At 42.0% G+C, this 14,744-nt stretch overlaps 1 protein-coding gene across 4 annotated transcripts in view; it reads left to right on the top strand.

The window, feature by feature from the left end:
- Window positions 1–10,122, top strand: part of mgat4c (mgat4 family member C) — a 502,975-nt gene extending 492,853 nt beyond the window's left edge. For all 4 annotated transcript variants that reach the window (XM_072485122.1, XM_072485125.1, XM_072485123.1 and 1 more), the window contains 3 exons: window positions 3,721–3,875; window positions 8,099–8,246; window positions 8,368–10,122. In XM_072485122.1, coding sequence (XP_072341223.1) covers window positions 3,744–3,875; window positions 8,099–8,246; window positions 8,368–9,521 — 1,434 coding nt within the window. In that variant the 5' untranslated portion in view covers window positions 3,721–3,743 and the 3' untranslated portion in view covers window positions 9,522–10,122. The remainder of the gene's footprint in view (window positions 1–3,720; window positions 3,876–8,098; window positions 8,247–8,367) is intronic.
- Window positions 10,123–14,744: the final 4,622 nt, after the last annotated feature.

Genomic DNA, 14,744 nt, shown 5'->3' on the forward strand with positions numbered 1-14,744 from the left:
TACTCATGACAATAAGCGATTATTATTATTGTTATATGATTTTACAAGTGCATTGTTAAGACTTTCTTCATAATAGAATCCAGCATTTTCCTGATGACTGCTGTCAGGGTAACTGGTCTGTAATCTGCTGTCTTCTCTGGCCCTCCTTTCTTAAATAATGGTTTCACATTTGGGAACGTCCTATCTGTTTGAATTGTCCTGTTGTCTAGGCGAGGCTCATTTATTCTGAAGTAAATTAGCCAGCAACTTCTACACTTCCAGGATTGACTCTATCGGCGAGATATTTGACTCCAAATGGAAGTGCGAATCGCGTTGCAAAAAGATGAACTTTATTTTATTTTGCTGGAAAAACAATTCTTCACTGCCATCCCAACCCCACATTATTATTGTGTGCCCTTTTGGGGTTCGGGATAGCATTTGGTGTAAAATACATACTCTTCCGAGGTTGGTAGTCCATTTGTGAGGACCACAGGAAAATTGTGTTTTCTCGTGGATTGGTGTCAGCTTTAAAAGCCCTAAAAATAATGACCTTAAAGATCACTTGGGGGTGCTGGTTGAGGAGTCTGAAACATGTGAATGATATGTGTAAATTGTTTTTACACCTTCAGACGTCATTTTTCCAATGCTGCGTTACAATATAGATGTCTCATAATACAATGATTCAGCATAGAGATTCAGCTGACCTTTACACTGACTACCATTGATCAGTGCATTACGCACTTTTTCTATTGGTGAACATGCCATAATGCATCAAAAATGTAAAACAAAAATCCTGCCAGCCTCTGCTGTCATGTTTTGTGCTGTGATTTAAGTCAACTGACTGCTCTGGCTATTAAGAAAAAGGCGTTTGGAAGTTGAGAAGCTCTCTGCACCTGCTCCTCTCCATTGATTGACAGACACTGTGCTTTGAAATGGAAATGCTGCACATTCTGTTCTGTCAGTTTCAGGAAATCTCACAGGAAGCATTTGTTATGACAGCTGTAGAAAAAATGAATACTTGTCTGGGTTTCAAAACCTTTTAACGGGTTCAGCTCAGGAGATGGTTTATTGATCTAAGAAAGATTTAAACTTTAAAAACAGAATACGTTTTGACGTGATTTCTCATTTATTTACAAAACTAATAGATAATTAATGGATGACAATTGATTTGGAACTGGAGAAGTGTTTTTCCCAGTATGTTTGTGTGTTTTTTCCCAATGATGTGTGTTTTGAATTCAGGGTTTTATGAGATGTTAGGTTGTTAGAAGTTTAATTTTTCCAATAATTTCAATAATTCTCACTGCTATTCAATGGCTCCTAAGGACTGGACATGATGCACATTGGATATGTGGCTTTGTGGAATAATGGGGGTATATAGGTTGCAAATGTATCTGAGGGGGCTTGGAGTGGAATTCGGTGGTCTAGGGGATAAATGAAGTGGTTGAGGGGGTGAGGTTAATGGGTCCTTTAAACAGTGTTGGAAACTGGGCTGCTTTGTTGGCGAACTGAGGTGAGCCTTCTAACCTGCCTAAATCTGCACCCACACTCTTCACAAACTCCAAAATGCAATGTCTGAAAAGACAAAAACCTGAGCAAAGTCACACATGGGTCGGGTTTGCGTCTTGGAAGTTATAAAAGTGCACGGGTGGGGGTTTTCGGCGCCCCACTCAAAAGTCCGGTTCTCCATGTGCAGACGCTGCAAGTAGCTTTCCGATGTACCCTATAATAACGTCGAACCTCACCTTGAGACTTACTGCCAAATCGTTGCTAACTGCTACTGTTATTGCAATTAGTTTCCTGCTTCAGTGCCAGCAAAGGAGTGCAGGGTGGATCTTGACTTTGTGGGATGGTTTAAAACAGGTGATGGTGAATCAACAGCCAGATTCACATCTCTCGATTGTTGTTTCCTTTGCCTTCAATGGAGGTTGGAGAGTCAGAATGTCTCCAAACTAAGAATTTGTTGGGGAGGGTTTAAACTAATGTGGCAAGGGGATGGCAACCTGTGCAGGAAGTTGGGGGGAATTAAAGTAGAGACAGAAATAAAGGCAGTGAGGGGAAAAGTGAAAAGCAGAGAAACCAAAGTCAAAAATCAAAATGGGCAACTGTACAGTGTACAGAGACAGTGGAGAACTCAGTGAATGGGTCCAATAAGACTAAGAGAAATAAAACACAGGGAGAGGACAAAACATGATTGGACAGATGGTCTGAGAAAGCAAGGCAGAGAAGTATTAGGTTAAACTGCATTTACTTCACTGCAAGACGCCTGACGGGCAACGCAGATGAACTCAGGGTATGGATAGGTACATGGAACTGGGATATTATAGCTATTACCGAAACAAGGCTAAGGGAGGGGCAGGACTGGCAGCTCAATGTTCCATGGTACAGATGCTAGAGGAAAGATAGAACAGGAGGTAAGAGAGGAGGGGGGAGTTGTGTTTTTGATTAGGGAGAAGACCACAGCATTACTGAGAGGGGACATATCCGAGGGTTCACCCACTGAGTCTATATCAGTCAAACTGAAAAACTGAAAAACTGAAAATTAAGAAGGGAGAGATCACTTTGATAGGATTGTACTACATGCCCCAAATAGTCAGCGGTAAATTGAAGAGCAAATATGTAAGGACATTACAGATAGCTGCAAGGAAAATAGGGATATAATAGATGGAGAGTTTGACTTTCCCAACATTGACGGGACAGCCATAGCATTAGGGGCTTGGATGAAGAGAAATTTGTTGTGTGTATTCAGGAGGAATTTCCCATTCAGTATGTGGAAGGCCCGACTAGAGAGGGGGCAAAACTTGACCTCCTCTTGGGAAATAAGGGAGGGCAGGTGACAGAAGTGTTAGTGAGGGATCATTTTGGGACCAGTAACCATAATTCCATTAGTGTTAAGAAAGCTATGTAGAATGATAGGTCTGGCTCAAAATTGGGGCAAGGTCACTTTTGTTGGTTTTGGACAGGAACTTTCAAAATTTGATTGGGGGAGCCTGTTAGCAGGCAAAAGGGATGGTTGGTAAGTGGGAGGCTTTCAAAAGTTGATTAACCAGGGTACAGGGTAAACACATCCCTTTTGAGAGTGAAGGATAAGAAATAGCAAACCCTGGATGACTCAGCATATTGAGGCTCTGATCAAAAATAAGGAGGCATGGATTTGGAGGCAAAAACAGAAGAGAAGAGAGAATGACCATGTGAAGGAAATTATGTACTTTTTTTCAAAAGCTTTGGTCGCCATTTTTTCACAAATTTGACTGTCCCAGTGTCTTGCTTTAAAACGTTGATAACACATCTTTAACATACAAGATGTCCTATGGTGTTTTGCCTTGGAATAATAAGGAAATCAAATCAAGTAACCTTTTCTGTTGGGTATTTTATTAATTAAATTGTAAACTGTAATGTCAACGGGAACTGAACAGAACAGTGGCATTGCACCAGAAAGATAAAAATCTGAATATATTGTTGAAATCTCATTGTATTTTTTAGCAGGTTAAATTATTTCACTGCCTGAATGCCAGCCGGCGTCTCTAATATTTGCTTCAAAAATGTTACCTCAGTGTGTCAAAAATTAAGCAATGCGTTGAAAAGTAGCAAAATGCTCTTATCAATAAAAAGGACATGTTTGTGCGAGCATGTATGTGTGCGTGTATGTATGTGTGCATGCATGTATGTTGCACGTATGTGTGTGTATGTGTGTGCAATGTAGTGCAGGGAACGTTTTGGAAAACTTTTCTTTTACTTTTGCAGGTAACTTCAAAATTAGGTTTATCATGAGACTATATTGGAAATGTGCAGAGAAAATGAGATGTTTGCGGAAGCGCTCAGCTATTCCAGTGCTGGCTCTACTTGCAATTTGCCTCCTTTGCCTGAATCTGTATATGGAAGAGGACAGATATGTGATGGTAAGAAACACAAATGGTGATGGCAACATTTAACATTTGATCGCAGTAATTTTCAATGAATATGTTCCTAAATAAATTAATTATTTTAATTCCACTAAGCCCTTAACGACTGTGCTAGTTCAATAGCATAAAATGTTCTCTTTAAACATATGTTGATCTTGACTAGAATGCTAGCCACATAATTTTAAGGAGATTGGGGGGGGAAGGGAAAGTCAGGGAACCAAGAGGTGAAGTAATCAGTGGGAAGCGTAGCTGCTTAGGAATACGAAAAAGCACGAAAAGACAGAACTCAGGAGAGATTACGATAGTCCCCGTCCCACAAAATATGACACAGTGTATGGAAAGGCTCAGTAAACCAAGGTCCACCACACTAAGAAAACAAAAAGGGACGGTCAATAGAGAATTAAAGGTGCTATATTTAAATGCGCGCAGTGTACGGAACAATGTAGATGAGCTTGTGGCCCAGATTGTGACTGGCAGGTATGATGTGGTAGGCATCACAGAGACGTGGTTGCAGGGAGTTCAGGACTGGCATTTAAACATCCAGGGATTCACAACCTATCGAAAAGACAGAGAGGTGGGCAGAGGGGGCGGGGTTGCCTTGTTAATTAGGAATGAAATTAAATCAATAGCACTAAACGACATGGGGTCGGATGATGTGGAGTCTGTGTGGGTAGAGTTGAGGAACCACAAAGGCAAAAAAAACCATAATGGGAGTTATGTACAGGCCTCCTAACAGTGGTCAGGACCAGGGGCACAAAATGCACCACGAAATAGAAAGTGCATGTCAGAAAGGCAAGGTCACAGTGATCATGGGGGACTTCAATATGCAGGCGGACTGGGTAAATAATGCTGCCAGTGGACCCAAGGAAAGGGAATTCATTGAATGTTTACAGGAGGGCTTTTTGGAACCGCTTGTGATGGAGCCCACGAGGGGACAGGCCATTCTGGACTTAGTATTATGTAATGAGCCAGACTTGATTAAAGATCTTAAAGTAAGGGAACACATAGGAGGCAGTGATCATAATATGGTAGAATTCAATCTCCAATTTAAAAGAAAGAAGGTAGAATCAGATGTAAAGGTGTAACAGTTAAATAAGGGTAACTACAGGGGCATGAGGGAGGAACTGACGAAAATCGACTGGGAGCAGAACCTAGTGGGAAAGACAGTGGAACAGCAATGGCAGGAGTTTCTGGGAGTAATTGAGGACACAGTACAGAGGTTCATCCCAAAGAAAAGAAAGGTTATCAGAGGGGGGAATTAGGCAGCCATGGCTGACAAAGGAAGTTAGGGAATGCATCAAAGCAAAAGAGAAAGCCTACAATGTGGCAAATAGTAGTGGGAAGTCAGAAGATTGGGAAGGCTACAAAAACAAACAGAGGATAACAAAGAGAGAAATAAGGAAAGAGAGGATCAATTATGAAGGTAGGCTAGCCAGTAACATTATGAATAACAGTAAAAGTTTATTTAAATACATTAAAAACAAACAGGAGGCAAAAGTAGACATTGGGCCGCTCCAAAATGACGCTGGTAATCTAGTGATGGGAGACAAGGAAATAGCTGAGGAAATAAATAAGTACTTTGCGTCAGTCTTCACAGTAGAAGACATGAGTAATATCCCAACAATTCAGGAGAGTCAGGGGGCAGAGTTGAATATGGTAGCCATCACAAAGGAGAAAGTGCTAGAGAAACGAAGAGGTCTAAAAATTGATAAATGTCCGGGCCCAGATGGGTTACATCCTAGAGTTCTAAAGGAGATAGCTGAAGAAATAGTGGAGGCGTTAGTTATGATCTTTCAAAAGTCACTGGAGTCAGGGAAAGTCCCAGAGGATTGGAAAATCGCTGTTGTAACCCACCTGTTCAAGAAGGGAACAAGGAAAAAGATGGAAAATTATAAGCCAATTAGCCTAACCTCGGTTGTTGGCAAGATTCTAGAATCCATTGTTAAGGATGAGATTTCTAAATTCTTGGAAGTGCAGGGTCAGATTAGGACAAATCAGCATGGATTTAGTAAGGGGAGGTCGTGCCTGACAAACCTGTTAGAGTTCTTTGAAGAGATAACAAATAGGTTAGACCAAGGAGAGCCAATGGATGTTATCTATCTTGACTTCCAAAAGGCCTTTGATAAGGTGCCTCACGGGAGACTGCTGAGTAAAATAAGGGCTCATGGTATTCGAGGCAAGGTAGTAACATGGATTGACGATTAGCTGTCAGGCAGAAGGCAGAGAGTTGGGATAAAAGGTTATTTTTCGGAATGGCAACCGGTGACGAGTGGTGTCCCGCAGGGTTCAGTGTTGGGTCCACAGCTGTTCTCTTTATATATTAACGATCTAGATGATGGGACTGGGGGCATTCTGGCTAAGTTTGCCGATGAAACAAAGATAGGTGGAGGGGCAGGTAGTATGGAGGAGGTAGGGAGGCTGCAGAACGATTTAGACAGTTTAGGAGAGTGGTCCAAGAAATGGCTGATGAAATTCAACGTGGGCAAGTGCGAGGTCTTGCACTTTGGAAAAAGGAATAGAGGCATGGACTATTTTCTAAACGGTGACAAAATTCATAATGCTGAAGTGCAAAGGGACTTGGGAGTCCTAGTCCAGGATTCTCTGAAGGTAAACTTGCAGGTTGAGTCCGTAATTAAGAAAGCAAATGCAATGTTGTCATTTATCTCAAGAGGTTTGGAATATAACAGCAGGGATGTACTTCTGAAGCTTTATAAAGCATTAGTTAGGCCCCATTTAGAATACTGTGAGCAATTTTGGGCCCCACACCTCAGGAAGGACATAGTGGCACTGGAGCTGGTCCAGCGGAGATTTACACGGATGATCCCAGGAATGGTAGGCCTAACATACGATGAACGTCTGAGGATCCTGGGATTATATTCATTGGAGTTTAGGAGGTTGAGGGGAGATCTAATAGAAACTTACAAGATAATAAATGGCTTAGATAGGGTGGACGTAGGGAAGTTGTTTCCATTAGCAGGTCAGACTAGGACCCGGGGGCACAGCCTTAGAATAAAAGGGAGTCACTTTAGAACAGAGATGAGGAGAAATTTCTTCAGCCAGAGAGTGGTGGGTCTGTGAAATTCATTGCCACAGAGGGTGACGGAGGCCGGGACGTTGAGTGTCTTTAAGACAGAAGTTGATAAATTCTTGATTTCTCGAGGAATTAAGGGCTATGGAGAGAAAGCGGGTAAATGGAGTTGAAATCAGCCATGATTGAATGGTGGAGTGCACTCGATGGGCCGAATGGCCTTACTTCCGCTCCTATGTCTTATGGTCTTATTGAGAACTTACAGATCATTTTGATGAATACCGGACCTTTAAAAATATCTCATAGAATCATAGAATATACAATACAGAAAGAGGCTATTCGGCACCGGCCCTTGGGAAGAGAATCCAACTTAAACCCACACCTCCACCCTATCCCCGTAACCCAGTTACCCGAACTTACCTTTTGGACACAAAGGTGCAATTTAGCATGGCTAATCCACCTAAGCTGCACATCTTTGGACTGTGGAAGAAAACAGTAGCACCCGGAGGAAACCCACACAGGTACGGGGAGAATGTGCAAACTCCACACAGTGAAACTGAGACTGTAATTGAACTCGGATTCCTGGAGCTGTGAGGGTAGCAGTGCCAACCACTGTGCCACCGTGCCGCCCAAATGGGCAATCTGTCAGACATTACCTTAATCTTCTCACCTGGGTAGGTCGCTTTGCTGCTTTCGGAGTATTTTTTACTTTTTGACTTGACTTATTAAGGTCCCTAAATGGTCAGCTAACAAAAGATTTCCTGGTTTCCTGCAGTCCTGTACGGGTAATCGGAGTTCTGGGAGGAAGCTCCAGTGGATTAACAATGGATTTACTTATCAGGTGCCACCCTGCTTTACATTTGCCAACAGGAAGAACGTTCAACCTTGGATGCTGTTCTAGCACTCGTATCATTTCAGTTGACGACAGATCCAATATTATTGCATCAGTGAGAAGTGTTTAGACTTGCTCAGTTAAAAACCTAGTGGGTTGCATTTGGCAGAAACTCTGTAAATATTGTGAGTATATTTTGGATTGGACAGTGTTTGGGAAATTGACTGAGAACAGAAAACAATGAGGGATCTGTAAGATAATACATAATTTTTAAGTTTGATTATAGTGGAAAATATATAACTTTTAAGTTTGCCATATCTTTTACACTGAAGTCACAATGATTTTTCTTTTACTATTCAGGAAGGTGAGCGGAGACTGGCAAGAGAAATAACTTCGCATCAGCTTAACTCAGAAAAATATGTCCATACGTTCAAAGATTTAACTAACTTTTCAGGAGCAATAAATGTCACCTATCGTTATCTTGCAGGTTTCCCTATACCGAGAAAAAGTGAGTTTGCTTCCATTACGATTTTACGAAAAGTAATTTGAACAAATCATCAAACAGTATCCTTGTCTCAAACAATTAACCTGTGATTTAGTGATAACCTCTTTTTAATGTTTTTGTGCAGAGTATTTAACAATAGGACTGTCATCAGTGAAAAGGAAAAGAGGTAACTACCTACTAGAAACAATTAAATCTATTTTTGACCAATCCAGCTACGAAGAGCTGAGTGAAATTGTAGTTATTGTACACTTAGCAGACTTTAACCTCTCGTGGTGTGAAAGTGTTGTCCAGGATGTTTCCAGGAAATTTGCCCATCACATCATTTCTGGTCGATTGATGGTCATCCATACTCTAGAGGAGTATTACCCTAATTTAGATGGTCTCAAAAGAAACTACAACGACCCTGAGGATCGTGTGAGATTTAGATCTAAACAGAATGTAGATTATGCTTTTCTACTTAATTTCTGTGCCAATTTATCGGACTACTATGTAATGTTAGAAGATGATGTTCACTGCTCTAAAAACTTCCTATCTGCCGTTAAAAAAGTCATTACCTCAAGAAAAGGCTCCCATTGGGTGACACTAGAATTTTCAAAATTGGGATATATTGGAAAGCTTTACCATTCACATGATTTGCCACGATTGGCACAATTCCTATTAATGTTTTACCAGGAGATGCCATGTGATTGGTTGTTAATTCATTTCCAAGGACTACTCGCCCAGAAGGACATCATACGATTCAAGCCTTCTTTGTTTCAGCACATGGGATATTACTCTTCATTCAGAGGGACGGAAAATAAACTCAAGGATGATGACTTTGAAGAAGACTCCTTTGATATTCCTGACAACCCCCCCGCAACTCTTTACACAAACATGAATGTGTTTGAACACTATGATCCCAGGAAAGCATACAGCAACGTGGACGAGTACTTCTGGGGGAAATCTACCTCTGCTGGAGATTACTTTGTCATCGTGCTCGACAAGCCTGCTAAGGTCGACAAACTGAAGATCCAGACAGGGACTGACGACAGGCAAAACGATATTTTGCACCGCGGAGCACTGGAGGTTGGTCAAAACGTGCAAGTAGTAAAAAAGGGAAAGCAGTGTTCTAGCTATACCAAACTGGGCGAGTTTCAACATGGAAGGATTGAGGTGAAGGATATTGGCCACAAGGTTGAATTTGACATTCACTGCATTCGAATACTGGTAACAGAAAACCAGAAGGAATGGCTGATCATCAGGAGTATCAGCATTTGGACCAGTCAGCCATCAAGTTAGACCGTTCAATGTTATCTCAACGGGAGTCAATACAAAAAGGTTTTGTAAATCTGAAAACAAAATCAAGGCAGCTGATGAACATTTGTCACATATGTTGTCAAAATCAATGTTTTGCATTTTATCTTCTGAAACAAAAAAAATCCCAAAAGTTAATATGGAAGGAATTAGCAGTAGACTTGGACCACTGGTCAGGAATATTCTCAATGGAGGAGGGTAGAAAATGATGTTCATGAACTAAGGCAATCAGAACCCACCAGGTCTGGCCTGGCATTTCACCTTAAGCAATTAGATCATTGAAATTATATTGTGGAATACAAGTGTATAACTGTTTGACCTATTCCTCTGCATTTTCTCTCTCAGCTACTTCAGTGGAGATATTTCCCAAACAAAACAAATAGTTGACTGCCTCTGTGGAAGTTGCAGAGGGAGGAATTCAAGATGAATTAGTGGATATTTAGATGCTCGTCTCCCACATTGTAAATTCAGGCCTGTTAATCCATTTCTTCTATCATCTTGTCCTGCTACTTTGGTTGTCCCCAAACACGCTTACAAACATGATGGCAATATCATTCAAGTTATAAAAGAGAGCACATTTACTGCATCATTGTAACAAAATGTTTGTTTTCTTATATTGTCCAAGTTTTGCTTTAAATGTATACAGTATGTCAGCCATATGAACAATGAGTATCAGGTCTGTACCATCTTCTTCGTAGCCATGTGTTGAAAGAATTATAATACTTTATTCACAAAGTAGCTCGCAGGCCAATTTCATGCCTAAAGTTAAAAGTATTGTACATGTTTTTCCAATTGTTTCCTCACACAAACAACCCGAGTAATTCGAAGGGACGAGAGGCTGGATAAACAGTGTTCCATTGCACGTCGTCCCAGGAAAGCCTACTGTAATACCCAACGTTGGTACAAGAAAATAAAATGTGGTTACAGTCACAAAACAGCCCTGAACAAGAACCATTTTAAAATGTAGGGCTTGCTCCTCAAAATACTTCTGGTACAGATAGATTCCGGTCAGTTTAAAGGGAATAACTAACTTTCGAACTGCAATCCTTTTTGGTTCAAGCCAAGAAGCAATAGAGGCACCATGACACTCCTGGGTGTACTCTCCGAACCACCAACAGTGGGAAAAATAGAGAGGAACAAATTTGTTAGGAAATTAGAGAGATTTACAAAACTGCAGAGTAGTTACAATGGAGGTATTTTAATTATCCAATTATGGACTGGGATGGTAATAATGTAAAGAGCAGAAAAGGGTAAGTGTTTCTGCTTAGAGAAGTTTTCTACATCAGTATGTTCCAGTACAGTGAAGCAGGATGCATTGTAGATCGGGCTCTGGGGAATAAGTTCAGACAAACAGATCAAGTGTCAGTCGGGGAACATATAGGGAACAGTGATCTTAGTATCCTACGGTTTAGGTTCACTCTGGAGCAGGACAAGGAGCGACCAGAGTAAAAGTAGTACATTGGAGGAGGACCAACTTCAATTGGGTGAGAATGGATCTGGCCCAGATAAATTGGAATCAAAGATTGGCAAGCAAAATTGTAACTGAACTATTGGCTGCCTTTAAAGAGGAGTGCATATGGATACAGTTGCGATACATTCCCACAAAGGGGAAAGGCAAGACAAATAAAACCAGACTCCGCTGGATGGTGAAAGAGATAGCGAGGAAGGTGAAGCAGTAAAAGGATGAATGTGACAAATGTCAGGTTGCTAAAACAAGTGAGAATTAGGAAGAATATTGAAAGTTCAGAAGGAAGAGAGAAATAGAATAAGAGAATCAAAGAGAGCATGAGCAGTGACTGGTAGCCAACATGAAAGAGAGTTCAAATGTCTTCTATAGGTATACAAACAGTAAAAGGGTGGTAAAAAGAACAGTAAAGCTGATTATAGATCAATAAGGGAAATTATAGATGGAGGCAGAAGATATGGTTAAGTACTAAATTAAGAAATTGATGCCATTGAGACAATGGGTGAAGTCTTGTGCTCTCACTGATGACCAACATGGAGGCAGGAATGGCATCTACATCGGGAGGACGGTGGCTTACCTGAACCCCACAGCCTTTCTTGCTCTGCCTGAATTCGATTCTGAATGGGAAGGCCCATGGGCAACATTTCAGGTACACCATCAATTGAGGTGATCAAGTGCTCAATTAATTACCACTTTTAGGGTCCTCATGCCAACCACTGCTGGGATCAACTCATCTGCAGACAGGCCTGTCACCGTAAATTGTGCACAGCAGTTTCAATTGTGCATGCAGCTTGTCATCTCTGCCAGAGGGGGTGTGGGGGGTGGGGTGGGGGTGGGGGGTCCTTTGGGGGGGGTCCCTCAATAAAAGGCATTCGCCGCCTGACCGAGAGACTTCACATTGGGAAGGGGGTCCCCACAGAAAACTAACCCTCTGCCCTTGCTTCCGACCTCCTTGTCCCTCCCCCAACAACCCCATCTGGTGAATCCCCCCTGCCCCCCCACCTTATTTGTGTCCTTTGTGGCACCACAATCTGGGTTAGAGTTCATCCGGCAGCAGCCACGACACCAGAGCTACTGGCCCCCTATTGGGCTACAGCTGTCGCGAGGTAAGAATCCACCAATTGGGATCTTGGTTCCAGGGTAAGGCCCTCGGTTGGCCTCGCCTTTGCATAATTGGCTTATTGTTCAGCAGGCCTTCCTGATAAAAGGCAGTGCAGGTCCCTTACCGGCTCCCCAGCCGGCAGGCGAGACCCCCAATCCCTTAACAAGATTTTGCCAACTGGATGGACTAAAAATTGTTAAAGAGAGGCATTAGAAAGGCTGGCTGGACTTCAAGTTGATAAGTCACCTGCGACTGGAGGGAGATGTATTCCAGGATACTGAGGAAAGTAAGGATGGAAATTACAGAGGCACTGGTCATAATCATCCAATCTTCCTTTGATACAGTTATGGTGGAAAGTCCAAAGAAAGACCATAGGCATCAACCCAGAAGCTCCAGGCATGTCCGATTGATCTCAAAGTTGGGAAAGCCTTAAGAAGTGACAATCAGGACAAAATTAATAGTTATTGGGCAAATGTGGAAAGGAAAGGCAGAATCAAGTTGCCAAGGGAAAATTGTGTTGAACTAATTTAATTGAGTTTTTTGACAGGTAACAGAGAGAGTTGATGAGTGTAGTGCAAATTGATGTGCTGCATGTGGACTTCCAAAAGGCCTTTGATAAAGTTCCACACAACAGGCTTGTCAGTAAAGTGGAAGCCCGGGGAACAAAAGGGAGAGTGGCTGCATGGATACAAAGTAGGGTGAGTGACAAGAAACTAAAAGTAGAGCTGAATGGTTGTTTTTCAGACTGGAGAAAGGTATACAGTGGCATTCCCCAGGGGTCAGTATTAGGACTACTGATTTTCATGATCTATATTAATTGCCTAGAGTTGGGCATGAAGGCAGCAGAGTGTGCCATCTACACGATGCACTGCAGTAACTCACTAATGCTCCTGAGACAGCACCTTCCAAACCCACAACCGCTACCATTTAGAAGGATAAGGGCAGCAGGTACCTGCGAACTTGGAAGTTCCCCTCCAAGTTACTCATCATTGTGACTTGGAAATATATTGCCGTTCCTTCACTGTCACTGGGGCAAAATCCAGGAACTTCATCCCTAACAGCACTGTGGGTGTACCTACACCTCAAAGCCTTCAGTGGTTCAAAAAGGTAGCACACCACCACCTTCTCAAAGGATGCCCTAACCAGCGACCCCCGACATCTCGTAAATGAATTTTTTTTTTAGTTCCTATTTATGTAATTTATAATTGTCTGTCACTGGTTCACCTAGCTAACTACAGGGACCACTTCGGAAACAATTCACTGGCTATAAAGCATTTGGAGTTATCGTGAGCTTTGAGAAAGTCATCCCTTCTCTCCCCGCAGATGCTGTCATACCTGCTGAGATTGTCCAGTATTTACTGTTTTGTTGGGATACCGTGAGGACTGGTTTAAGTTGTATGTAAATGCAAAGTTTTTTTTTTCTGTTACGCTTTACCTGAAGGCCTCATTCTCATCCAAGCCAGAAGGAAAAACAGTAAAACGGAGAAATAAGAAAACTGGTCCAAACTGTTTCTTTCTTCTGGGAAAGCCCTGACCTTAATATATTTCACCCAGAGCTGTAAATCATTGACAAAAGGCAGACTCGACAGTCTGAACTGTATAATACTTATAATTGCTCAAAATGGGTCAATAGCATTTAGTGAGCTCAACATATGCTTCTCTTCAGTTTCTTCTCATCTTTTTTGGTTATTTTTCAAACTATTTAAAGAAAATGTGAACTGCAAATTACACAACATTCATTCAGGTAATAAATTATGTTTAAAAGGGAACAGGCTGTGTGTTTAAGGGGAATCCATTTCAGACATGGCAGGCTTATTCGTGCCAGTTGTAATTCTTGCTTATGTTCAAATTATAAGCCATTTATAAACTTCAAGCTAAGAGAAATGTAGGATCCGATTTTATCCAAATAGTAGGGATTGAATGTCCGTTTGACATCCTTGCCGAATTTACTCTCCGATGAAGGTATTTATCTCTGTAATTAATCTTCCTGACATCCAGAGCCAGCTTTGAACATTTCATAAGGTACTATATCGGCTGCTATTGGCCTTCGGGCAGCTTCATTGTCGCCCGATGGGCTTTTAAAAACAAAATGGGAACCGCTGTGAAACTGGCCTGACAGATCTGATTCACGTTTACAGCCAGTCTTTCAGGTTTGACGCTCTGGCTACTTAATCTGGACACCAGCGACTACTCCATTCACAATAACAGGCCCGTGCTCCATTCTTTTGTACATTGTGCACCCCTCTCCCAGGTTCTGCTCCGTCTAGGACATCGCTGCAGGAGTTCCTCAGGGTTAGTGTCCAAGGACCAGCCATCTTCAGCTGCTTTACCAATAACCTTCCCTCCATCATAAGGTCAGAAGTGGGGATGTTCACTGCTGATTGCACAATGTCCATCGCCATTTGGTGCCTTAGATACTGAAACAATCCATGTCCAAGTGCAGCAAGAGCTGGACAATATTCAGGTTTGGGTTGATAAATGACAAGTAGCATTCATGGCACACAAGTGCCAGGCAATGACCACCTCCAACAAGAAAGAATCTAACCATCGCCTCTTGATATTCAGTGGCATTGCCTTCACTGATATCCCCCACTATCAACATCCTGGGGTTTACCATTGACCAGAAACTGAACCAGGTCAG

Source organism: Scyliorhinus torazame, chromosome 19, assembly GCF_047496885.1.
Source record: "Scyliorhinus torazame isolate Kashiwa2021f chromosome 19, sScyTor2.1, whole genome shotgun sequence".
Lineage (NCBI taxonomy): Eukaryota > Metazoa > Chordata > Chondrichthyes > Carcharhiniformes > Scyliorhinidae > Scyliorhinus > Scyliorhinus torazame.